This window comes from Sander lucioperca, chromosome 11 (genome assembly GCF_008315115.2).
Source record: "Sander lucioperca isolate FBNREF2018 chromosome 11, SLUC_FBN_1.2, whole genome shotgun sequence".
Taxonomy (NCBI): domain Eukaryota; kingdom Metazoa; phylum Chordata; class Actinopteri; order Perciformes; family Percidae; genus Sander; species Sander lucioperca.
The window spans coordinates 29,236,766-29,263,876 of record NC_050183.1 but is presented as its reverse complement, the minus strand read 5'-3'; the positions used below and the strand labels follow the sequence as shown (position 1 = coordinate 29,263,876).

General features: G+C 40.7%; 2 protein-coding genes across 8 annotated transcripts in view; one reads left to right on the top strand and one right to left on the bottom strand.

The window, feature by feature from the left end:
• Positions 1-1,030: 1,030 nt before the first annotated feature.
• Positions 1,031-10,846, top strand: hyi (hydroxypyruvate isomerase). Its single transcript, XM_031311758.2, has 9 exons — positions 1,031-1,160; positions 1,287-1,643; positions 2,411-2,522; positions 3,753-3,867; positions 5,822-5,900; positions 8,485-8,534; positions 8,641-8,710; positions 10,468-10,602; positions 10,691-10,846. Exons 2-9 carry the CDS (start codon positions 1,445-1,447, stop codon positions 10,744-10,746), a joined length of 816 nt encoding a protein of 271 aa, XP_031167618.1. The 5' UTR covers positions 1,031-1,160; positions 1,287-1,444; the 3' UTR covers positions 10,747-10,846.
• A 4,652-nt stretch (positions 10,847-15,498) lies between these two features.
• szt2 (SZT2 subunit of KICSTOR complex) overlaps positions 15,499-27,111 on the bottom strand; it is a 164,016-nt gene continuing 152,403 nt past the window's right edge. For all 7 annotated transcript variants that reach the window (XM_031311751.2, XM_036007501.1, XM_036007498.1 and 4 more), the window contains 6 exons: positions 25,492-25,669; positions 24,134-24,256; positions 21,279-21,795; positions 18,991-19,101; positions 15,794-15,862; positions 15,499-15,701 (listed from right to left, as the gene is read on the bottom strand). In XM_031311751.2, coding sequence (XP_031167611.2) covers positions 15,558-15,701; positions 15,794-15,862; positions 18,991-19,101; positions 21,279-21,795; positions 24,134-24,256; positions 25,492-25,669 — 1,142 coding nt within the window. In that variant the 3' untranslated portion in view covers positions 15,499-15,557. The remainder of the gene's footprint in view (positions 15,702-15,793; positions 15,863-18,990; positions 19,102-21,278; positions 21,796-24,133; positions 24,257-25,491; positions 25,670-27,111) is intronic.

Sequence of the window (27,111 nt, the reverse complement as noted above, 5' to 3'; positions counted from 1 at the left end):
AATCATTATACTGTCTAAAAATGATACATTTGCACATAACTTGTCGCACATCGTCTTGAAATTAGAACACTGCTGTCATAAAATGTGCAGTAAAGTTACAGGTATTCGACAATTTAATTGCATTAGAATATACTGTTTTTACAACAGATAGGTACAACAAAAGTCAAAAGGCTTCCAGTCAGTTTACTGAAATCATTCACTCATTCAATACACTGGTTTCATACTGCGCCTTTCTACAAAGGCAAGGCTCTTTATAATTAGTAAAAGCAGTAAAACACACACACACACACACACACACACACACGCACACGCACACGCACACGCACACGCACACACACACACACACACACATAGAAGGTGCTGGCCTGTCCATCAGGGGAGCAGGGAATTCATCCACCAACCTTTGAAAGATTGAAAGTCTCGTATGTTTTTTTTTATATCTGGTGCCATAGTGTTTGAGTTCTTCAATAAAATGATATAAACTGAGTTTAGAGCTCCTTAGGAAATATACACTTCAGCTGATAAACCACAAAGTACATCACATCAAATATAACATTAGTAGGCCTACCCATTTTCCTAGTGGTAAAACTTTACATATCCTCCTGAAATAACTGAGTGTAAGCACAGTGGAAAAAATAAATAAAATAAAAAGTGTTATAAAACACAAAATGAAAATTAAAAAAATTTAAATTCCTTACAAAATGAAGAAAACCTGTGGGAACTGCATTGCAAATACAGTAATAACGTATTGCTGTGATTGGTACCATACATGTTTCAAGGAAAATCAACACACTTTTTGTTGACACACCATATTTATTTATTTATTTGTATTTTTACAAATAAAGATATTTCTACAAAATAAATATTTAATGTTTTAACATGATTTTTACAAAAGCATTCTGGATACTGTGGGGAATTACATAATCATAACTTATTGGATGCATTATTTTGGCCCCCGTATTGGATTAAAACCATAAAATGCGTCACAACTTCCTGCGCCTGCGCATTTCACAGACCAGGAAGCATGCTACCAGTCATGTGACAATAACAAAACTCTCCGTCAGGTTAGACGCAAAATGTGCAACTTCTATTGATATTTAAAAAATAAAACTAGTTGTACAAAGGACACATATGAAAATCAATATAGCTACATGAATAAAGTAAGTAAATGGAAATAAAGACTTTTTTTTTTAAAGCCTTTTCCCCAATTGCTATACGATAGCTTAATGTTGTGCTGTCTCCAGTCCAACTTCACGTTACCTAATTTATGCTTTTTCCTCAAACAGCGAGGTCTACAGTTTTGTTTTGGAGGTGTAAGTATCGTTTTCCGCTAACACTGCTAACTGCGGTTAGCTTCATGCCGCTCTCCCCCGGCTGTTTTCGGGGTAAAAGTGCAGCCAGCACGCAGACGCGCACGGTCATTGGCCTCTGCAGGTAAACCGAGATGGCTCCGCTAAGGTTCTGTGCGAATATTTCCTGGCTGTTCACGGAGCTTCCAGACTTCAGTCAGAGGATATATGCGGCTGCCTCGGCTGGCTTTCAGGCGGTGGAGGCTGCCTGGCTCTACGACTGCGACCTGCCGGAGCTCCAGAGAGCCAGAGAGGCTACAGGAGTGGAGGTGGTCCTCATCAACACCCCGCCCGGTAACTTGCCGTAGAACACAAGCCTCTCTACACCAGCATGGGCCGCACGCAGGCACGCACACACACACACACACACACACACACACACACACACACACACACACACACACACACACACACACACACACACACACACACACACACACACACACACACACACACAACAGGACAAATGTTGAGGTACTTGTACTTGAGTCTTTTCTTTTTATGCCACTTTCTACTTCTACTCCGCTACATTTCAGAGAAATATTGTACTTTTTACTCCACTGTATACGTTCATCTGACAGCTTAAGTTACTAGTTACTTTACACATTAAGATTTGTGCACATAAAACATGTAGTTTGTAAAATGTGATGTTTTATTATAAATGAAACTAGCTAACAATATAACTCTATATAACAATATAAGTCCAGCTGAAATGATTAACCATTAACCATTAAACACACATCCTTTACACTTTTTAAAATGGGAGGATTTTTTTGCATTGAGTACTTGCATTGAGCACTTTTAATACTTTAAGTACATTTTCCTGATGATACTTAGACTTTAACTTAAGTAAAATTTTCAATGCAGGACTTTCACTTGTAACAGAGCTTTTTTTACACTGTGGTATTAGTACTTTTACTGTAAGTAAAGGATCTGAATACTTCCTCCACCACTGCAGCAGCAGCAGCAGCAGCTGTTCATTTCAACCAGACAGTGACACTTAAAGGTTAGCAATAATTAAAGGACGATGATGGTAGTGATAAGATGAATGTGTGTTGCAGGAGATGTAAAGGGAGGTGATCTTGGTCTCGGAGCGGTTCCTGGAAGAGAGGCAGAGTTCAGACAGGGTCTGGATCTGGCTTTGAAGTATGCACGAGCTTTGGACTGCAAAAGGTGAGGCACCAGCAGAATTGGTATTGATCTTTCACTGTGTGCATACTTAAGGCAAGGTGAGTTTATTTGTACAGCATGTTTCAACAGCAAGGCAATGCAATGTTCTTTACAAATAAAAATCCTCCCGTGTTGTCTTTGCTGTGTGCTTCGGCCCAGTGTGTCCTGAGTCCTGAGCTCTGGACCAGGGCTTCATTCAGCATATCTCTGTACCCCCCCCCCACACACACACACACACACACACACACACACACACACACACGCAGCAGTGCTGGGGTTTTCTCCAGATATGACGCTTACAACTGAGGCCAGATAGTTCAATAGTGGTTTTATCAGACCAGAGAATCGTGTGTCTCACTGTCTGAGGGTCCTTTAGGTCCTTCTAGAAGTTTATCCCATCTTCACACAGGATCTCTGGAGCTCAGCTAGAGTGACCATCAGTTCTTAATCAACTCTCTTCCCAAGGCCCTTCTCCCCAGGCTGCTCAGTGTTGGCTGGACGGCCAGCTCTAGGAAGAGTCCTGGGGCACGTTCAATCTCAAAACGGTGCACACGCTACGGTTATCTGGTTCAACGACATGTTTCCTCAGAACAGTGTGCAACGTTTTTGAGTTATGTTTTCTCTCGTTTGGTGGGTGTGTCTCTCATTTAGTGGCTGTGTCACATGTGATACCCAGTCAGCAGAGACGTGGTGCAGGGTGTTCAACGCCCCCGTTTCGTTGTTGCTACATTATGTCGGGGCTGAACGTGGCCCAGATTGTTCCAAACTTCTTCCTTTTAAGAATGACAGAGGCCACTTGGGACCCTTCAATGCAGCACAAAGTCTTTTGTTGCCTTCTCCAGAAGTGTGGCTTGACACAGTCCTGTCCCTGAGCTTTCTGCTCAGATATGCATTGTCAGCTGTGAGACATTATACAGACAGGTGTGTGCCTTTCCAAATCGATGTCCAATCAGTTGAATTTACCACAGCTGGACTCCAATCAAGGCGTAGAAACATCTACAAGATTATGAAGAGAAATGTCAAGTGCCAGGGGGATAGACATATACGGAAACATAAATACAGCAAAATTATAAAACAGAATAATGCACCTTCAATAAAACATCTATATTGCAGAGACAGTTCTGTCGTCAGGGCTTTTGTGTTTTGTGATGAGGAAACAGTCTTACAAAAAGCAGGGTTTCACCTTTTCAACGTAGCATTTGTGTTCTGACGTGTTTGTCATGCATCTATCAGGATCCACCTGATGGCAGGGAGGCTTCCTGTGGGCTCGCACAGAATGGCGGTTGCCAAGGAGATGGAGGCCATCTTTGTGCAGAACCTAACCTATGCTGCTGATATCCTCTCAAAGGTAGGTGACCCTTTCTCTCCAACATACCAACAACTCCCAGCAGTATGAGTGAAGTTACACTGGATAAATACAGACATGTAGTGGGATACTGCAAAGATAAAGAAGGATACATGTAAGATTAGGACAAATGGAAGATATTTGAATAATATTCAACTGACCTTTCCAGGAATTTGATATACTAAAAGATATTACTATACAATACAAAACTTCATGAATACCAATTACTGACTGTGTTTTTGAATAAATTATTCATGCACATGAATTAACCAAACACAATGTTTAACATTATTGTTATATTTGGATAAATGACTGAAGTTGTTTCATCTGCAAAATCTGAAGTGTGTCCAGATTATCATCCAAAATCAAAACAAAGTTTGTTACAAAATTAGTAAGCATGAGTTAAAGACAATGACTGGCTCCGTAGGTATGGGTATCTAAATGATCCAGAAACATAACAACGTTAATAGCATGTTTATACTGTACATCAATGTGCTAATACATCACTAGGTCTACAGAATATATTATTATACAACTCTTCACCTTATCAAATACATGGATTTCCAGAAAGAAATAATGATAATACTAGAAATACTTTTATCTGTAAAGGAATAGTTTGTTTAGGGAAAAACCTACCAGTTTATTCATCCACCCAGTACTTCTGTGCGCTGTCTCAGTGCGGCTACGGCGTAGGTTGCCAGATATGGTCGCAGAGCCCAGGTTTATGTCTCTGTACAGGCATCGCTGGTACCGAACCTGGCAACCTCACTGTAAGAACATAGACTGTAAAAACAAGAGCTGCACACAGTTGCTGCACCCAGCTGCAGTGACAGTTCTAGATTATTTTCAAATGGAGGGGCCAGGCTGGGGCCACATGCGATTTTTAGGGGTAGCAAATATATTAAGCACAAGTGTTACATAGACTCCAACCCTCCATATGTTTGGTTCTACAAAAGACTAACGATACACATAGGGACATAACACACATGCGACAATAAACACAAGAATACTCATTCAGTGGTAACCTACATGTATTTATCACTGCACATGAATAATATCCCCTCTTTGAGGATAAAGGTGGGGTTAAAAATCTATGAAAATATTTGCCAAATTTAGGGGGGCAGAGGGGGGCCACGGCATAACCCACCCTTGGCCCCTAGAACCGCCCCTGCCCAGTTGTTGTTCATCAAGATGTAGTTTGAGCACCTAACTCCCTTAAACTGCAAATTCTCTTTTTTCTTGTAAGATGGTTTGCCTTCATTAAATGGCTCACAGTAGAGTGTAGAGAGGAAATGATGAGTGAGAGAGATCGGGGTATTGCGATCACAGTATTCGGTATAAACCACTTGGCCAACATGACGCCCACAAATTGTAGTTTTTTTTCCCCTTTCTGTTATGTACAGATTAAATAAACAAAGTACAATGTCATATCATAATCACACTTGGTTTTATTTCTCTGTAGTGTTAGAGTACATAGATACTGTACTGTAGTATTCATGTAGTCGTTGCACTGTATGTATAACAGGTTTCATGTTAGTTAAATTTCCACACCACCCGAAATAAAGAGTTGCAAATATACTTGGGATTTTGTCATTGGAGCGTAACTACCACCCTGTGATGCTCTCCGTGTTTATCACAGTGTTGTGAAACTGAACTGCCTTGCACTATATTTATATTTAAATCTTAAATCTCAATCGACTATACTGATATTGCACTATTCCTTTCCTCTCTTCAATTGTTATTGTATATTTCTTGTAAATTTGTAAATTCTATTGTATTGTTATACTGTATATTTTACAGTGTTTTTTTTATATTTCTTACTGTCCTTTCTGTTTTTATTCTTTATATGTTAAGTGAGTGTTGTACTTTGAGAGCAAAGATTAACCGGAGTCAAATTCCTTGTTTGTTTACTCAAACCTGGCCAATAAAGCTGATTCTGATTCTGATGTCCTCACAGGAAGGAATCACTGGCTTGATTGAACCAATCAACACAAGGATTACAGATCCCAGGTATTTTCTGGACTCTCCTCATCAGGGTAAGACACTGTGTCCCACTGAGACAACCAGCAGGTCCGACTCTCAGTCCCACTCCTCCCTGCTGTAGGGGAACAACACACTGCTGCTGTCTAAGTCAGGCAAAATGAGGCAAATGCAACAACAATGTTGCTGTTAGGGAATGATCACGTCTTGCTTTGGAAAACAAATATAGTGTTTGATATGAATTAAGTCCTTTTTTTATATCCATCTGTTGAGTCTGGATTTCAGCACCAGGAGCTATCCACAGTCAAGCATTAAAGATGGCCAGGTTTGCTGGAGAATATTTTATCGGGCATTTCAAATTAATTTTTAAAGTTGTGCTGGTATTGTGCACAGTCTCCTAATTTTGATGCATTTCAGATTCAGCTGAGATCCAGATTAGGCACATCGGCTTTTTTATCTGACGCCCAACAGAAAGCTGTGCAGTGGACACGGCCACTACAAATCTAAACTTGCATGAATTAACTTCAGGTTTAGCGTTCTTCTCGTGTGTGTGTGTGTGTGTGTGTGTGTGTGTGTGTTTGTTTTTAATGAGATAAAATGAATATGTCCTCCTCATGTCATACTTCTGATTTGCCATGAAAAGCTGGCCAGCAATTAGGCGTTTTGCCACCATTAACAGATTTTGTAAAAAGTCTATTTATATAAGTGCATGGCACACGCATGTCATTTATTCTCAAGTTAAACACTCCTTACTTTATATTAATAGAAATAGGATAGTAATGGGTGCAGAGAGAAGGAGGCGTGTCATGACGTGACAGTGTGCTCAGCACATTGGATGCTGTACAGAAAGAGTACGCCAGTGTTGGATCTTATTGCTTGTGTCGCTAACACTTTATAAAAAATAGTACATGAATTATCATGACTTCATGCATGACAAAGCATGAATTAATTAATTTATGTAGTACTTCATGAGCTAGCAGTAATGTACAATGATTAAAAGTCTCTCATGCATGACTTCATGCAGGAACAATACGTTATTGAATGCATCAATGACGGTATTTGAATAATCATGATTTCTGATTTATTAATGATGTTCATGTCTTCTTCAAAAAAAGCTGACCCAGCATTGTACATATATCCTGAAGAATTGTAGTGTTGTAAACATGATCAACTAAATATTACTTCTTCATTACTTCATCATGTTTGTGGCCCTTGCTAGAACTGTAAACCAGCGGCGCCGCAGTAAACTACTATGACCTAACGCGACACACACACACACAGAACGTCGAAGGTGTGTGTTGCCAGAAGACACATTTAGTTTCAAATTAAGCGGGAGGCAGCAAAAAAAAAAACAGCTGGCTAAACTGTTTAAAAATAGCGGGTTTGTGCTGACCTGCTCCATCTTTAACATTGATACATAAGATATGATATGTGGTAGCATGAAATTAAATGTATTAAGAATTAAAGTAGTGGGTTGGCAAAATGATACTGAGGTCACCACATTAATGCAAAATACCAAATACAGTATATTGCAGATGCATTTTTATAGTTGCTTTATTCACAACAACATAAGGCACTTAAACAGAAAGGCCTGACGTATGCCATTTTGGAGTGTTATCAAGACGCATAATAGCTTTTTATCGTGTTTATCAACGCCGTTTGGCCTCCATTGACTTACATTACCTTGCGATTGTGTGTCAATTTACGTAGTGAGTAGTATGAAAGCCCAAAAATCCGCGTAGGGAGGTTGGTCGGGGTGGTAGGACTTTCACCCAGGAGACCAGGGATCGTGTCCCACGTGTCACGTTTCCTAAACCCAACCATCCTGTTTTTCTTTTCCTAAACCCAACTGTGCCGTTGTTGTCCCGCATCCCGTTATTGTTTTCCTAAACCCAACCGTCCTGTTCTTCTTTTCTTTCTCTTCTTTTAGACATACATGCGGATAGCTCAAAATGCGTACAGATAACACACCACTTGGCTTTAGAAAGTGGCGTGTATGTTTACGCGAAGTCGCAAACATACACGCCTGAGAACAATGCTCACCCTAGTAGGATATTTATGAATTTTACTTTTTAGTAACTTCTAAGTGTCTGAACACCAGAAATGTCTTGACAATATTATTTTTTTATTTGAGGGCTCACAAAGATGATTGCTGCATATGCCACCATTAATCATATCTTATGTATCAATGTTAAAGATGGAGCAGGTCAGCACGTTATTTGAAGGGCCGCAAACATGACGAAGTCATGAAGAAGTCCTGTTTAGTTGATCATGACTTTCTGTAGCCTGTCAGTTTAACTACAGATTTACCTATGAAAAAGACATGAACATCATAAATAAATCAGAAATCATGATTGAAATACCTTCATTGATGCATTCATGAACATATTGTACCTGCATGAAGTCATGTATGAGATACTATTAATCCTTGTACATTACTGATAGCTCATAAAGTACTACATGAATGAATTCATGCTTTTCCATGCGTGAAGTCATTATGTTAATTCATGTACCCTTATTATAAAGTGTTACCCTTGTGTCTATTATTTCTACCACTTCCCACTTCCTCTCTGACATCTGTAATGTCTGGCTGCCTGCCATGAGTTATGTTTCAGCTCAGCCTCATTTTTGTGTCTGCAGCGGCTGCAATACTGGAGAAGGTCAGAAAGCCCAACATCAAGCTGCAAATGGTGGGTGCTTTGGACATTTGTCTTGAAAATAATAATAATAATAAAAAAAAAAGAACCAAACAATACGGTGAAAGTCTTGACTTAACAAATGTCTGAACTGTTTCAGGACGTCTTTCACTGGCAAATAATGGATGGAAACCTGACACAAAACATACACAAGTATTTCCCCATTATTGGTGAGTGAGATGTTGTACCCCAATCCTTCAGCCTTGGTGACACTAGAGGCTCCCTCTCCCCTCTTCTACAGGGTCGCTTCGCGGGGTCTTAAAAAGTCTAAAATTTCAAAATCAAAATTTTAGGCCTTAAAACGTCTCAAATTCGCTCAAGTATTGTGTTGTAGGTCTTAAATAATTTATAATATTAATAAATAACAGGTCTTAATTTTCCGACGTCCATGTAACGCTAGCTCATTATACTCATTTTTTATTTTTTTTATTCTGTGGTGTTGTAGTTTCTTTTGCTAGTCCAAATATGTTGCTGTATTACGACGACAAATGAGACCAACATGTACTGATAATGCAGCCAATCAGCTTTCGCGTTATTGGCGCGAGTCTCTTTCAGATTGTACCACAGACATAAAACAGATTTTATTCTTCAGCTATGGGGAAGTGCAAGTGAAGTAGCTTGAAAAAACACTTAATTGAGGGCTCAGTTGATGTTGTGATATAGGTCTTAAATTTAATTTATAAAGGTCTTAAAAAGTCTTAAATTTGACTTGGTGAAACCTGCAGAAACCGTGTTCTATTCCCCAAATGTTGCTTATCTGGCAACAAAATCAATTCAACTAAATCCCGCCTGAAAGTCCTCTTTTGAATCCCCCACCACACCATCTCGTATCCCGGTGACCTTTAGATATCTTGGCATTTATATTGAAATGGTAAATGGACTGCTTTTTTATATATTGCTTTTCTAGTGTTAGCGACCACTCAAAGTGCTTTATAACACAAGTCGGCATTCATCAACCCATTCACACACCGGTGTCTGAGGCTACCGGTGTCGGAGGGTACCATGCAAGGCGTCATCAGGAGCGATAAACAGGGACAGAGGTTGGCAGCCAGTTAATGTCACACTGCAAACTGCTGTTTAGACTAAACCTAACTAGATGCTAGAAAGTGACAATATAAAGAACAACGGACTTGAAGCAGCACTAATTGATCTTTTGGGCCACTTTGGGGCAGCAGAACAAGCCGTTAGCGTAGTGTATATGTTGGTTTATCAGAGTTTTATCTTGGCTGAAAACAGCTGCCTGCTGCTGGAAATAAGGTTGATGAGAGCTGTGTGAGTGCTATTCGCTCCGACAGTTCCCACCCCTTATTCCCTGAATTTCAGTCCTTGCCGTCTGGCTCCCATCTAAGATGTCCATCTGTAAGGAGTAACAGGTATAAGTACTTCTTTATACCTGCAGCCATTCCCTTCTTCAGGAAATGGCTGAAGATCAGCCATTTCATGCTTTCAACAGCAGGGGTCAGGGGAAGAGTCTTTTTTGATCTCTTGGCTACCTCATTTTGTCCTCTTTCTTTTCTTTTTCGTTATTCCTTGGTTGGTTATATATTCTAGTCTGTTGACTATATGTTGAGGATGTCAGAAACGTTGATAAAAGGGGTTGGTGCTGTAATGTAATGGATGCTGATGTCGCTGACGATGGTCATTGTTGATTATATTGTGTCAACTTTGTAGGCTGATTGGCACTTTTTCCTACCCCATGTAGATTACTTTGACGCTGCTATCCATGCACCTTGTACTGGTATTTATTTGTCCTCGTACTGTTACCGTTGTGTTCCAGTTGGACTGTGTGTAGAACTTGTACAGTATGTATTTATGTGTCTTGTATGTTTATACTTGCTGCACACCTAATCGCCCTTCGGGGACACAAATAAAGTTGAAGTTGAAGTTGAAAAACCCAATGAGTCTAAGAAGTAGTGTTGTGTCTCAGGTCATGTTCAGGTGGCTCAGGTCCCGGGCAGGAATGAGCCCGACAGTGGCGGAGAGCTCAGCTACAGCTACCTGCTGAAGACTCTGGAGGAGCACGGCTACCAGGGATACATCGGCTGTGAATACAAGCCACGAGGCCAGTGCTCTCTTTATTTGATTCATTATGGAACCAAGTTAGAAAAGTATAAAAAATCCATGTTAATAATTATCTCTGTCCACTTTAGGCTCCACAAAGGAGGGCCTGGGCTGGATCAAAGATTACTGCACACACAGCCAATGATGAGCCCAGCTGTCCAGTCACACAGCTGTGCCTGCTTCAAGTGTTCTGCTCAATGGCTCCAACATTATAAACAAGTCATAAACGTTTATGACATAACGCATCTTTTAGTAAGTGTCATTCGGTTTTTGTCATGACAAGTTATGGTTAGGATTAGAGTTCATGTGTCATGACAGTGTCATGACACTCTTATGTAGATACCTTCAAGTAAAGTGTTACCACACGTTTTTATAAATGAATAATATATATAATGATTTAGGTACATTTCATACTATAGTTTCCCATCTAAATGGCATGATTAAACTAGGCCTGCACAATAGATTGTATTTTTTTTTTTTTATCGTCATCGCGATTATCAACTGGCCAGATAAACACAAAAAGGCTGCGAATATCAGCAGAAAACTGCACTTTAACATCTGTCATTCTTTTTTTAATGCTGCCTTTTACAGCCAATTCAATGTTTATTTTTTTTGGAAATGGGGTGCCTAGTGGTAGAGCAGGCGCCCATATATAGAGCCACAGTCCTCAACGCAGAGGTTGCGGGTTCAATTCTGACCTGCAGCGCTTTCCTGCATGTCATTTCCCCCCCCCCCCATCTCTCCTTTCATGTCTAAGCTGTCACAATAAAGGCCTAAATGCCAAAAAATATTAAAAAAAAAAGAAAATTTCCTTTCATTAGTTTTAAGTTTGTTGTATTTTAGCAGAATACTGAAAGCAGCAGAACTGAGAACACTTTAATATCTGTTTATCGCAAGTTATATCGTTATCGCCATATTTAAAAAACCATATTGCATATAGCATATTTTTCTCATATCCTGCAGCCCTAGATGAAATGACCAGTTGTTCTATTGGTGTTTGTTAACTCTGATAATTAACACTTTTATTTATTTTGCTGAAAGTATCCCCAACTTACATTGCATTGGTACATTTCTACATGTACTGATTTTATTTTATTGTAAAACCTATTCTACCGTGTGTAGATATTAAGCTTTTTACTTATTAATTAGCTAACTAGATTTCACTGAAAAATAAATTGTGATAATTATACTAAAATAGCTTGACGGATTCTATGTAATAGTAGGTGCAGAACAAGACGTGTGTTCATGTTTGGGAGTTAGATGAGAAGCAGACTTCAGCAGGAAAACACATGACAAGTGTTTTACAGAGCAGATATCTATGTTGTAGCAGACAGAAACATGCTATTTTATTTTAGTTGGCCAGCTTTGAAGAACTGAAAAGTCCAGACTTGTCAAACTATCAAATGAAGCTTACTCAGTTATCAATGAATGACAAACGGCCATATTTATCAGAATGCCGTCAATTTTGACGGTTGACTGTTTCCCCAAGTCATTTCACGTATTCCCCTCTAATTAGAAGACAGTGCCTACATATCATATCTTGTGTTCATGTAAAAACGATTCAAAACTTTCTCATTCATCCTGCTTTATTTACCATTTCACATACTGTATAAAGAGTTCTGTATATACATAATATACATTATACAGTTCGAGGCAGTGCCTATATTACAGAGTCAAAATGCTAAGGGCCAACTTGTTACAGTTCACATTGTGCATGATGAATATCCAGTGTTTAACATTCAGATTGAATTCTCAGAGCCGGGAGAACGCCACTTTGCTCGACGTTTCTTCATTTCACATCCACAAATAAGCTCAAACATTTGGCTTCCTTCCAGTGGGAATGTGCAGAAAAGCTCAAGCCGTTGAGTCTGTGTCATTAACGAAGGTATTGCGGTGGATATCAAGCCTTCATGTTTTGTGGTGATGTCACGGTCGTGTGTCAGCCTGGCTTCACGCCCTCGTGTAAATTGAGGTACGATTACCAGCAGCGTTGTTTCAGAGTACACAACGCAAGTCAAACTCATCACCCTGAACATGCCTCGGAGACACTCAGCTCTGACGACATGTGGCATGCTTTTATGTAAATCATCAAAGTTAATATGACCCATTTTCTTTTTCTTATGAAAGGCAATTTCTGTCACTTTTACTTCAAACTGACTCAGGCACTTTCACTGCATAACATCAGGGGTGTGTTTCCAAAGATGCAGAGCAGATGGAACGACAACAGTATCACTTCATACGTTTTGGGAAGTAAAATAAAAGAAAACAGGAAAAAATAAAGAGAAAGGCACTTTAGGGCACCAGACATGGCAGTGGTGTTCATGTTTGACACGTTTAAAAATCTAACATAAAAGCTGTCCCGCTCAGCTGTCTCTCACTCTGATAAAACACTGATGGGGTATGGAGAGCTAGCACAATGCTATTAGAAGGCACATGATCCGAGATGACGCTGACCTATCCATGTAGCTGTGGAGTATTAACCTTGTGCAGTTATATAGCCAGAAGGGTTCATTGTTGGTTGCAAATGACAGACTTGCATTACATTTCAGCATGAAGCGTCAGAATTAGTTAATCTAAGGCGCTAATAGACATTTAAGGTATTTCTCTGTCAGAGATGAGGAGAAAGAAATGCAGCAGTGTCTTCTCCACTGGTTCAAACCCAAAGGGTTTCCTTCACCATCAGAATATGTGTCAGAGCACAGTACTCCAGGACCCTCTTCCAGATCCTGATCCAACAGCCTGGAAGCATTTTGCTCATGCTAAGCAGACCCAAACGGAATCTTTTTATTTTCCGAATGAAAATCTGCGGAATTTTTTTTCCATTTGTTTAAAAACCTGCGGGAAAAAATTCTGGGTAATTCTGCTTCCCTGGAAGCTGGATAAGACATAAGAGAGGGACACATCTCATCTACTCTCTTGTAGCATTGTCGGAGGAACAGAGAAAGAGGCAGACTGACCGAGCGAGGAGTCAGACACGAGTAAACATAGGAGCTGCCAAATATCTATTCTGAAGCTGTAGGAGGAGCTCTATAGAGAAATCTGCGAGCAAAAAGCCAGAAAACAGCGAAGAAATGGCCAAAACTGCATAGCGCCTCTTTAAGAGTGTTAAGCGTTTCCCACTCAAACTGGTTAGTGGAGGTGATGACCGATGCAACTGAGTTTTTCCCAACACGTTCATGATTTATTACTGTGAAGTGAACTTGGATGTGATGGATCCATCACCTAAGCTGAATTGGACAGATCCTGATGCATCTTGTCTATTTATGTAGTTATGAGATGACTGTTAAAGTAACTGTTTTGCTCACCAATTCAGTGGCCTTTACCATCTAAAGCTGGGCAACCACTTAAGGTTAAGGGCAATTTTAACCCTGATTGGTCGCCCCCCGACTAATTTTTTTTAGAATTGGCCCAAATTTCCCGGTGTCTTCTTTGAATAGTCTTCTTCTGTATTGGAACAGACTAAACCGACTGGGGATTCCGTGCCAACGTTGCGTGCGAGCTCCACATCGTGGCTGCTCAGTCGATCTAACGGTGTGAAGGTAAACGTCGCAGAGAAAGGTTGATTATAATGTGTAGTGTTAAGAGTTAACCCAACGTACAAAATGAATAAACGCAGTGTCTACCCAGCTTTATGTAGCAGCTCTGCAAATGTTCCTTGAGGCTTTATATTAGGTTTTTATAATCCATTTCTTCTATTGTTAGCGGAAGTTTGTTTTTTGTTTTTATTTAGGGGAGGGGCTGTACCACTGCTATAATACACTGAGAAACCCTGTTCATACATTGCAGGTTAGCTTGGCTCAATACATTTTTACTATAGGCAGCTTTCTACACGTTTTGCACTCCATATGTGCACAGAGAACATGACACAATTACCTAATGCTTGTTATATACTTGCTTTTTAACAACGCGTACTCTGCAGCTGCAATGTGAACACTGTTGTTCATGCTGCAACTGCATACTGTGGACCTGGAGGATTGGAAAGTGACTGTGACGCAGACCACTAGAAATATAATTTAACATGGTTACACACATACCGCCACCATCCTTCATGGGTTTAATTCCATATTGTGAACGTGTAGCGTTAATGTCTGCATACAAACAATGCTCCGCAGGAATACAGGATGTATGGGCTGGTTCTCATGCTCACATGAAAGCGTAGTCAAAAGCACGTATATCAGAGGATAACGGCTGAGACTGAACTGGCTAATGGAGGTTTTCTACACAGCAGTTAGGAGCCATTTAGTTTTTAAATCACATTTTTCCCTGACTGGTTTGGGGCTAGGTCTGGGCTTCTGTCTGGTCCATTCAGGTTTAAATGCATTGTGTGCACTAGCAGGATATTGCATTAACACAGTGTCATCACTGTCCAGCAGAGCGCTGCTCCGTGATAGCAAGGCAGAGGTGAGCTCAACACGACGGTGAGTGGTGGAGCTGCCAAGAGGATTTTCCCCAAATTAGGGTCTGGCTAGTCCACACAGCATTCCAGGATGGGAGAAAAGCGGTGGTTCCTCTGGTTTATTGGCATTTCTTTAAACCAATCACAATCGCCTTGGGCGGTGCTAAGCTCCGGACAGAGCCACGGTGCCTCTGCAAAATAGCCTCGGGAAGGAACTTGTTTTGGTGGAACATGTGTACGTTCCAAAGTTGTTTTAGTCGTGTAACAGAAAACTCAGATTGGACAGATAGTCTAGCTAGCTGTCTGGATTTACCCTGCAGAGATCTGAGGAGCAGTTAACCATAGTCCTCATAAATCCACCGGAGTTTAGAACGCCAACACAAAGAAAGAGGAAGGAGACGGACATCCGGCGGAATTTCTGGCTGCACCGGAGCAATCCCCGAAGTGGAACGTGGTGGATATAGACTAACCCCAACTCAACTTGGTTTTCCTCTAATGTTGCTTCCTGTTTCCATATGTGGATGTTGATCACACTGGTATGAGCGGAGGTGTGTGCAGCTCTATAACAGGCCTGTCCAGAGGTTGTAGCAGGCCGTGTTGATAACAGATTCCAGGTGATGATACATGGACACCAGCTGGGGGGGGGGGCTGCCGCCGGCCGGCTGCTGCGACGGCAGCGGCTCCCGAAACACAACCTTTAGACTCTGTAGGAGGAACATAACGGAGAAGAAGCACTACTGATATGTTTGCACAACTATACTTTAATATTACGGATCATATCAATAAAATAACTCACTGTTTTTCCAGCTTGGGCGTCCAAAAAGACCAAAACAAAGCAGTCGGTGAACTTCTGGTTCAGAACAGCCTGAAACGAAGATGACAGATAAGATGGAGATTTAAAAGTCTGCTTACAAGGATTCATTCTTTTGATCTTCTTTTTTTGGTGACAATAAAAAAGTTCAAATGTTAAAATGCATAGCTGTATATTAATATAAGGGCTGGGTACCCAATTCAATACTTTTTAGGCACCAACCTAAGTGCCTCTAAAGTATTGAGTCTCGAAAAATGCCTTGTCATTCAAAAACCAATTTCAATACCTAAGGGGTAAATCTCATCAGAGTCAGTGAGCCAATCAGCACACAGCATGCTTCTACCAAGATCTAATAATGTCTGTGATTGGCTGTCTAACATTACACATCGTAGAGACACGCAGGAAAAACTAAGTTACACCGAGACGGCTCACGTAGTAGGAGATGAAAAATAAATCCAAAGATTTGTGCCGGAATGTGTAATGTTGTCATTTCTTTTTGTTTGATAAAATTGGTATTAAAAAAAAGCAAAGGTGGAAAGAGTACAAAACTGTTCTACTTAAGTAAAAGGACTATTACTTTGATGAACTTTTACTTAAGTTAGGGTGACCAGATTTCCCGGAACTAAAACTGGGACACTTTGCGCGTGACCGTAGTGCTTGTGCACGCACACGCTTTAATGTAAACGTGCCAGCCCAGGTCAGACATAGACACAGACAGATGAGACAATTTTGCCAACAGCACACGTAGGCCTACTGCTCACAACATAATGGGGTATCTCAGTTAATATTCATGAATTGTCTTGGTATGTAGCCTACATATCTAAGAAATAATAGGCTATTAAAAGACATTGAGTGAGTTTCGTGTGGGACCAACGTTATTTTTCAGAATTAAAGCATTCTTTTGGAAAATGCACCCACTGAACTTGTAAAAAACTTTGTGAAAAGGTATTTTTCATTGCATGGCACTGAACTAATTATTTGGAACTGCTGCCACAGGCTTGAACTAAAGTTATGGTAACACTACATGAATTATGAATTAATTCATGATTTGTGCATTACTTCATTCCTTTATATCTTATGAATCATCAGGAATTGACATGAGTTCACATTCATGACCTCATGCATGAACAACATATCAACTAAAGCATTAGGTAAGGTGGCTACATCATTATGCACAAGTTGTGTTCAAATCAGAATTTGTGCAGTGATGACCACATTTTTTTGCAGAAAAATAATCATGATCATGCTTAATAAATCATAATTCATAATGATGTGCCCATATACCTAATGCTTACGTTGTGTTGTTCATGTATGAGGTCACGAATGACAGACTATGAGCACGTCAATTCCTGATGATTCATGGGATATTACGGAATGCAGTAACACATAAATCATAATAATACATAGCCTACATCAATTAATTCATGCATGAATTCATGTACCCTTACCGTAAAGTGTTACCAGTGTTATTCTAACCAACAACACACACAAAAAATGTAATCTCATTTGATAGAGCAGATAGCTTCCCTATTGGAAACATTCATTCTGTATATTTGTTAGAGGAGTGAATTTGCTCAAGAATCAATGTGTTGGCTGAAAGCCTATTGTGAAATTATGCACAGGTGTCAGCAAAATTAGCCCGTGTGACGAGTGTCTGCGTCACATTTCCAGCAGGAGGCGGAGCGGCTGTGGGTTGACTCTCCACGGTTCTCATGGGCTTTACCCTTGTGTTGTCTTCCTGTCAACCTTGAAAAAAAGACTTTTTTGACGCCTTTTTTTCAGTTTTTTTTTTTTGCTTTTTCCAACATTAGAAATTGTTAAATTTTTCTTCTACATATTTTCAGCGCTTATTTCTACGTCCCATATTTTCTGATATAAAACAAAAATTAAAAACGGGTCAATGTGACCCGAAGTCAACACAAGGGTTAAGTCCTAACGTGAAAAAGCTTAACGTGGTTTAATGTACCTAAACAACGATCAGTGATCACCAAATTTCTCTCTCATATTGCTCCTCATAGCCAGAGCATTATGAGAGAGAAATGTGGTAATCATTGATTGTTGTTTAGGTACATTAAACCACGTTAAGCTTTTTCACGTTTTAGAATGTCCACATTTCCACCCAGCGCTCGTCCGCTGACTTTCCAGCGGACCTGGAGGGAGTGGTTAAAACAAGGCATTGCAACAATGTTTACAAATATAGCCTACATTGTAATGCTGGCTGCACAGATTATGCAGACCGCTACAACTGACTGACACACACACACACACACACATTGTTAAAATCATACGCCTGACGCTTTATTAGTCTTTCTACATGGGTTTAGTTAATTATCGGGCTATAATAAGACCATGTCGGCTATGTAATCGCTGACAACCGGGACAATGTCATAATGGTTGGTGTAAACCGGGACATTTTAGCGTCCCGACAGCCTTTTGTCGGGACTCGGGACACGCAATTCAAAATCAGGACTGTCCCGGTCAAACCGGGACGTCTGTTCACCCTAACTTGAGTACAAGTAAAATTACCGATATAAAAATCTACCCCCCACCCCCCGAGAAGGAAATAAAGGGAAAAAACAACTATTTCCTGGTGCTAAAACGACACATTTAAAACGGTGCCTGAACTGAAAGAATTATATATATATTTAAAATTAAATTATTTATTAAAAATGTAATAACAACTTATTTCACCAGTAAATTCCTGTTAACGACAAAAAAAAAAACACTGGATGGGAAAAGGGTATTTTACAATTACTTTGAATGCAGCATGAGGCTGGCGAGGCGAGTCTGTGTTTTTCAGACAACGGCAGCTACAGTCTGGTGTTACAGTCCTCTCCAGTGAAATACAGACACACTTTTACACCGTTTAGCTGTCAGCATTTTAACCATGTTTACTCCAGCTGCTAACTAACGGAAGGCTAACGTTACCTGCTGCTAGCTAACGGTAGATAACGGTCGTTAAGGCACCGGTGCCGTATTAGCACCCCCCCCCACGTGGATGACATTTTCCCATTCAAAACGGCAATTTTCGCCAAAAAGCGACTAGTTTGCAGGTATGTTCTGGCTACTTAAAACCAGAAAACACCAGTTACACATCTTGATTGATTCATCAGAGTCAGCGTTGATTCTGCTTCATTGTCTCTCATATACAAAGAGAATGGAGGAAGGGTGCATCTTCTCACCAGATACTGGATGCCGTTGTCGTCAAAGTGTCTGCAGCTCTGAGGGAAGCGGCTCAGCAGGACTTTGATCAGACTCTGGTACCAGGCCGGACTCATGGTCAGGAAACAGTCCTGCACACACACACACACATCACACACCGCTGTCATTCCCCATCAACACTATCTGAACACACGTGCACATTCAGGGAAGAAATGACAACTGCTTTTCTTCTGGGGGATCTGTGGGGTTATGATCGAGGTTCAGTGCGTTTGCATTGCGTTGAACGCTATTAGAATATGTTTTATGTGGAAAACATTACGCCCCGCTATGCCCTGAACTCCTACAACTATTATTTCTAGTCATAGTTCCACTGTCTTTATTATTACTTTATTTGCCACTGTTCATCATACCAACTGCTATAATAATTATGAATCATATTTCTCTATATCTGCATCAGTGTCTCTGTGGCCGCCCACCAAGAGCCTGGGTCTGTCCGAGGCCTAAAGGGAGTTTTCCTCGCCACTGTCGCACTAAATGCTTGCTCTTGGGGGAATTGTTGGGTCTTTGTAAATTATAGAGTGTGGTCTAGACCTACTCTATCTGTAAAATGTCTTAAGATAACTCCTGTTATGATTTGATACTATAAATAAAACTGAATTAGTTTAACACCATTAAAAACATATCATTTTATAGTTTTCACACCATTTTTTTTTTATTCGGACGTGCGCAACTAGGTGTTGTGGAGAGAGAAAAAATACTGGAGGAATTACCTATCCTGCTTTTGATAGTCGAAATAGAAAGCTCATTTCGATCCATTTTTGATTTAAAATGGGAAATGTGACACCAACAGTATTAATGTTACCAATCAGGTTAGCCAAGTAAGTGAGGACAAGAACCTGGAGCAGTCCTCTGACAGTTCCAGGTTCTTGCCCTGTCCACTTCTTTATAGAGATGTCACTATGTTTCCAGGTCTTAGCAATAAACCTGGTGAGCACACAATGTTCTTTAATACCAATAGGAATGGCGGCAAAACTGTGAATATGTTAGTAATAGACCAAAAATGACCCTTATATTAATGTCCGGGTACATCAGGCCTTGATAAGTGCACCCAAAGGTTCATGTTGAGCGCTGACTCAAAGGATGGTGGATGAATGTAAAATGAAAAGCTTAAGAGGAAATTAGGGCTGAACGATTAAAGGTCCCGTGGCATGAAAATTTCACTTTATGAGGTTTTTTAACATTAATATGAGTTCCCATACCCCCCAGTGGCTAGAAATGGTGATAGGTGTAAACCGAGCCCTGGGTATCCTGCTCCGCCTTTGAGAAAATGAAAGCTCAGATGGGCCAATCTGGAATCTTCCCTTTATGACGTCATAAGGGGAAAGGTTACCTCTCCTTTTTCTGCTTTGCCCGCCAAGAGAATTCGGCCCGCCCATGAGAACGAGAGAGACATCATGGCTTGCAAACGAGCAAAGCAAGCATGGCAGTTGGTCAAGGCCACACCCCCACCCTCCACCTTGCCCCCCCCCTCCTCCTCAATAGCATTTAAAGCTACAGACACAGAAATGGCACATCCTATGGAAAGCTCATTGTGGGACTGGCTCTAGTGGCTGTAATTCTGCACCAAGGCTGAATTTCGGGAAAGAGACTTCAGATACAGTATTAGGGGACCACTAAGGCCTATATAAAAGAGACTCAGATACGTATAGGGGACCACTGAGGCCTATAAAAGAGACTTCAGATACAGTATTAGGGGACCACTAAGGCCTATATAAAAGAGACTTCAGATACAGTATTAGGGGACCACTAAGGCCTATATAAAAGAGACTTCAGATACAGTATTAGGGGACCACTAAGGCCTATATAAAAGAGACTTCAGATACAGTATTAGGGGACCACTAAGGCCTATATAAAAGCATCCAAAAAGCAGCATGTCATAGGACCTTTAATCGCGATTTGAAAGAAGATTAGCTAATCGTGAAGACCGTGCTTAATCGAATGTGAAATATTTAGTTGAATGTTTAACATTTGATGTTTTTTATTCCTCTTTTTATTATATTTACTGTTTTTTAATAAGATACATGCTGGAATAATGTTACATATTACAGATTGTTTACAGAAACTGATGAATGAAAGGATCTTTCATTTATTTTTTATTACTTTATTTAACATGATGGTAGAAGGTGCAATATGTAGCAAAAAAAAAACGCAAATGGAATTGTAATCGCAATATCTCGCAGGAAAAAAAAAAAAAAAATCACACTTAGATTTTTTTCCCCAAATCGCTCAGCCCTGGTGGAAATCTTACCAGTTGTGGGTCAATCTCCCCCACCGAGCGGCTCTGCACGGCCTCCAGCAGCTCCTCCAGCTCGCTGAAGGACAGCTTGGTCAGCTTGAGTTTGTCCAGGGCCAGGTGCTCTCCGTGGAACAGCCTCCTCCACAGGTTGTCCCTGCGGCAGTGTCCCATGGCCTGCTCCACGCTGGCCTGGATCTGTCTGCGGGCTGACGCCACCTCGTTGTGGAGCAGCGGGAACAGAGGGGAGGGGTAGAGCAGCCCCTGAGCCTCGGGGCCCGCCCCCGCCAGAGGGTAAAACTCGTTGCCGTCGCTGGGAGCCAAGGCGGCTGCAGCTTCAGATGGTGTTTCCTCCCAGAGGTCCTGGTCGCCGCCACGTGACCCGCTGGCCTCGGCCTGGTCCGGTGGTGGGCGGCCACCCGGCTCACCAGGATCACGGTGGATCTGAGGAAGCTTCTTGAAACGGCGCATGTCAGCAGTGAGGCGGGGGAAGAGCTCTCTCTGACTCGTCATGATCACATAGAATCGCAACCTACACATAAAGATATATGACAATTAAGAACGGCATTCATTGCAATTGTGGCATATGCTTCTTGAGATTACAGCCGGACTAATACATACCAGATATATCTGTATTGTTGTAGAAAGTTATTACTATGTAAAGATGAACTGGTCATGACTGTTATAACCGTCAATCATTCATTAAAAGCAGGACTATGTAACTTTGGCTGAACAGCCGCCACTGTGGCCTCTGGTAATTACATGACATTGGAATTTAATTTCCCGACATTCTTTCACGTTATGTGCACATTGTCTGAAAGCTTTACGGCTATGGATGAAACGGAGCAGTACCACTGGAAAATGTGGAGGAAGTGTAGCCAATAGTTCAAGCGAGACAAGACCATAGTTTAAAAATGGCGGAGCTAGGCTACTTACTTCGCCCAGGCACAGAGACAGTTACTTTAGAACAGCTGGGAGGAGACTGGACGGGAATTATATGGGAGTTGGACGCGGCGAAGGAAAAGTATAGGTCCGGGCGAGACCGATTACTTTGAGCCCCCTTTAGTGGATGTATTGCTTAACATCCATGCCAACATAAAGGACGCATGGAAGTATGCGGGCAGTGATGCTTACATCGTTTGAAATGGACATGGATCTATTTTCGTACGTAACAGGGAGCATAAATGAGCCTTAAGTGTACTGAAGTGCAACATTGTATTTTATTGCTTATGAATTCTATGAACGTTTCATAAGTGAGAGGCAGGATGTATTATTCCTTTTCTTTCAAAACATAGTAAGAAAGACATTTAAAGAATTATGATCAAGATAGCTGGGACATTTTACAGTGTAAGAATAAACTTGTCATGGACATGTACTGTATATCTTTAGTTTAAAATCTATTGTCATATTTGCTGTAAAGGCGTGTTCAAGTTTCAGCGGTAAAAACAAGGGTCTTGCGTTGCGTACTGGTCGACGCAATATTTACCACTCTGAAACTCCCGGTGCATGCTGTTATTTGATTATTAATGTTTTTGTCTGGTGCAATATGAGGCCAGTTTATTATTGTACAGTTCTGAAAATTCAGTCACAATAGTAGGCTAATCATTTTTTGGTCCACATTTCAGTTCAAGCTGTGCTAAGTCAACGCAACAAATCTGGACTTTCGCAGTGCCCCCTGCTCAGCTTGGCACAAAACAACCATAAACGCAGAGCCGTCGCAACACACCACATAGTAGTGATGCCCAAATGAAGCTTTGTGAAGCATTTTCTTTATTCTCTGAGCCCACTAGATGGCGCTCTCTGTTTAACAAAGGGTTGAAAGCACACCAGTCTATATCGACGACATTCCACTACCGGGATTGTTCAGGTGCTGCCGGAAATTCCACCGGATGTCCCTGATTTCCGGCCATACGTCCATCACCTTCCTCTTTCTTTGTGTTGGCCTTCTAAACTCCGGTGGATTTATGAGGACTATGGTTAACTGCTCCTCAGATCTCTGCAGGTTAAATCCAGACAGCTAGCTAGACTATCTGTCCAATCTGAGTTTTCTGTTGCACGACTAAAACAACTTTTGAACGTACACATGTTCCACCAAAACAAGTTCCTTCCCGAGGTTATTTTGCAGAGGCACCGTTGCTCCGTCCGGCGCTTAGCGCCGCCCAAGACAATTGTGATTGGTTTAAAGAAATGCCAATAAACTAAAGCAAATTTTTCTCCCATCCTGGAATGCTGTGTGGACTAGCCAGACCTTCCTCCGCAGCGCTGTGGTCTGACAATGCGAGACTGAAAGCACACTGAATTGTCATTCCTTGAGCCTTTTTCTTTAAACCAAGAGCGCCATCTAGTTGGGTCAACAAATACAACTATTGGTTCACAAAGCTTCATTTGGACTTCACTACCACGTACACAATGATAAAAAAAAGCTTTTAGTTTTTTACATTATGTGAATATGTGAACAATGTGAATATGCCTTATGTTGTTTGTTTATTTTTCAACTGTAAAATGTCCTGCTCAGTGCAATTCTTTACTAACCAAAGGGATCTTCATCAAAAACGAAATGTTAGCATTATGTGTTTCTATAAAAAGAATTTAAAATATATTTAGCAAAATATAGTCCGATTTTATTTAAACTCAAATATCGATATTGGCATCAACCTAAAAATCCAGTATCAGACTACATTAGATAATCAATTGAGATCTACGACCAAACTAAGGCTGCTATAAACTATTATTTTCCTAGTCAAGTCACTATTTATTGCAATTAATAAATACAATTTCCAAAAAAAAAAAAAAAGCCAAGTGGAAATCTTTTTGCTTTTATGGGCTCACGCTTTATGTCTTCCTTAATCCGTTCTTTCATATCTCTTTACCTCAGCAGATGCCTCTCCCCGTCAGACTGTTCCTCGAATGGAGCGGCATTATGGCACACCACCAGCGACACGTCAAAGTCATCATGGTGGTGCAGGCCCTCCAGATCCTTGTAAGAACCCGAACTAAAGCAAGAAAGAAGAGAAGAAAGAGAAGGTTGAAATTAAGCGGTTTATTCAGATTCAGAAAACTTTATTAATCCCCAAGGGGCAATTCATTTTTACAGTCTATCCCATCCATGTAATAAATAAGTACAACAACAATCAGCATCAACATCAACATGCCAGTGGCAACAAGATCATAGATCAGATCAACGGTTTGTATTCAGTAGCCTAATGGCTGAAGGAATGAAAGAATTCACATTCCGATTCGTTTTCCAGGCAGGAACATAAAAGGGTTAAACTGAAGGGCTGGCCTGACGGCATAACAAAAAAATTCACTAAGAAGTGCATGGTCAGGTTGAGTTATTTTTTCAGCTTTCTGAACTAGGGCTGCACAACAAACGGTGTGTTAAATTTAAAACAATTGGAAGGGAAATCATTTCTAACATCCTTTCATTAAAAAAATTGAAGATTGAATTGAACATAAAGACAGCACTAAAAAAAGAACAACAGTTACATTGTAATGTGCAGTGCTCTACTGATATTTTCTTTCAACTAACACAAAAAATCTCAACCTTTTGTGATATGTGTATTGCGACAGTTGATATTGCGATGACGATAAAAAAAAACAATATATTGTGCAGCCCTATTCTGAACCACCTGTATCTTCCACAGAGAGCTGAGGTCTCTCTGCTGGACTCCAGTGATCTTGGAGCAGACCTGGAACAGTTTTTGTCCTTCACAGACAACCCATTATGTCATGAGAATTAGGGATGGGTCTTGAAACGTGGTTCTGTTAAGGACCTGATTCCAAATTTCTCAAAACCCAAAAAACAATAAGGTCCGAGCTTATCGATACTGCAATCGAGACTAGTGGATCATATAATGTTATGTCTAAAAATAGATATGTGCGCGAATCAGAACAATGATTTACGAGCACAGTGTGTGCGTAAAGACCAGAGGTAGAGATTAGCCCCCCCCGCCGCAAATCATTGAAAACATAGTCGGACAGGATACCGAGAGCACCGCTCTCTATGGGCCGCTTAATCAACGACAGCGACAGAAGAAATCAAACAGTCACAGACTCACAGTTTTTGCAATAAAAGCAATAATAGTTCTGTTAAGATGAAGAATTTGTCGTCTCGTCTTACCACCAAATACTAGAAAAGTATCGATAATGGTATCGATAAAGACTCGGATCGTTAAGCAGTCTCGAAAATGGTATCAATATCAATAATAATTGTTGAATGTATTTTCACCTGTTCCACAGAGCCACTAGTGCATACTCGTGCAGGTCAGGCGTCCCTTTCTTGTTGTCGGTGGCGACCGCAGCCTTGGACATGCGGAGCGGCTTCATGCCGTAGGTGCTGGCGTGGTCCGTGATGTAGTTGTAGAGCTGATGAGCAGTTATCATCCCCGTGGAGATGGACAAGCTCCCTGATGTACACAAGGATCAGAGGCTCTCATGAAGATAATCACAGAGCTTTTAAAACCCTTCATGCGAAAACATGATGCAAATATCTTTCTTTTATCTCTTCAATGACTCAGAAATAACTCCTCCTAAGACGGAAACAGCAGTGATAAGGAAAGGAAAACAAATGAAAGCAGTTAGGATTTATATAATCTCTTTTGTGTGGCAGTGAAACATTTTGAAAGGGGATTCTCTTTTGGCCAGCAGTAAGCAGTAAAGGGAGCTGGAGGAGACACCAGACATTTAGCGCAGGTTAATAGCTAGACTCACAACTGAGACCCGCGCCAACATTACTGTCTTTAAGAAGCTGTAGTGGGCTGGCTTCTAAAGCTAGGAGGAGATATCAGTATCATATGAAATGACATGCTAGCGTCCCGGAAATGGGGCTAAATAACGCTCCAAAGTTTGGCTAAATTTCGGTGAGGGAAAAACTGGCAGGCCACCTCACCTCAATATGTCTGAATGAAAATGGGTTCTTATAAGACATAATAGAGCATGGGGATGGGCCTCATATACTTTAATTACAATATTTTAGGCCCTTATACACGCTAAACCTTAACAAAAATGGGTCTATAGGGTATCTAAGGGTTAAGACAAATACAAAAGTGTGTGGTGTACCCCATGTTGGAATTACCATGTACTGTATGTTCCTAAAAGTTATAAAGGAAAAGAACTGTAGGAACTTGTTGAAAATGTTTCATGAAGCTGCATGAGGCTTCATTTGACCACTACCAATAGTACATGTGAAGTGTTTTTCTGCAGAGGGTGGGGGCAGAGCATGTAGCATCCAATAGATGGCAACACAAGCAGAATTATTAGCCTTGGTATTACTCTTTAAGTACCATTACTTACCTCCAGTGCTAGGTGCACCGAAATGTGTCAGTTGCACCAAACTCCAAGTGTCAAGTATTTAAAGTTGGCCCAGAATGCTTGGTCAGATTCTTAGGCTTATTTATGCATTTCCTAATCCAATAGTTCTTGATATAAATCTGAAAAAACCTTTCAAACTTTAGATTTTGGCAAACTTCTTTAATTAATGCTGATGTATTGAGCATTTATTTTGTTCAATAAACAAATGTGTTAAATGTATACATCCCCCAAACTAAAATTACTGCTTTTGGTATCACTGTCATTTGAGAAACCAGTTAGAATAGCATTATTTTAGATTGTATAATATCAATATTGAGATATTGACAGATGGGGTGAGATCCTGAGGCTTAGATTCTAATGCATTGTGAAGCCAAAAACTATCTTTGTCTGCACAAGAGTTTTAACTCCAGTAGCAAAACTAATCTCCTTCCATATTAACACGTCTGACATTACATATCACATGACCATTAACATACACTGGGCATGTGCGTGCTGGTGTAAACAGGAAGCAGATTGTCTGACATTACTCTGTGGTTGA

What these genes read in the sequence shown, in the direction of transcription:
- hyi (XM_031311758.2), top strand. Translation starts at nt 1,445, where the DNA reads ATGGCTCCGCTAAGGTTCTGTGCGAATATTTCCTGGCTGTTCACGGAG. An exon ending in CGAGCTTTGGACTGCAAAAG is followed by an intron (nt 2,523 to 3,752) that starts GTGAGGCACCAG and finishes TGCATCTATCAG; the next exon opens with GATCCACCTGATGGCAGGGA. An exon ending in CAAGTATTTCCCCATTATTG is followed by an intron (nt 8,711 to 10,467) that starts GTGAGTGAGATG and finishes GTTGTGTCTCAG; the next exon opens with GTCATGTTCAGGTGGCTCAG.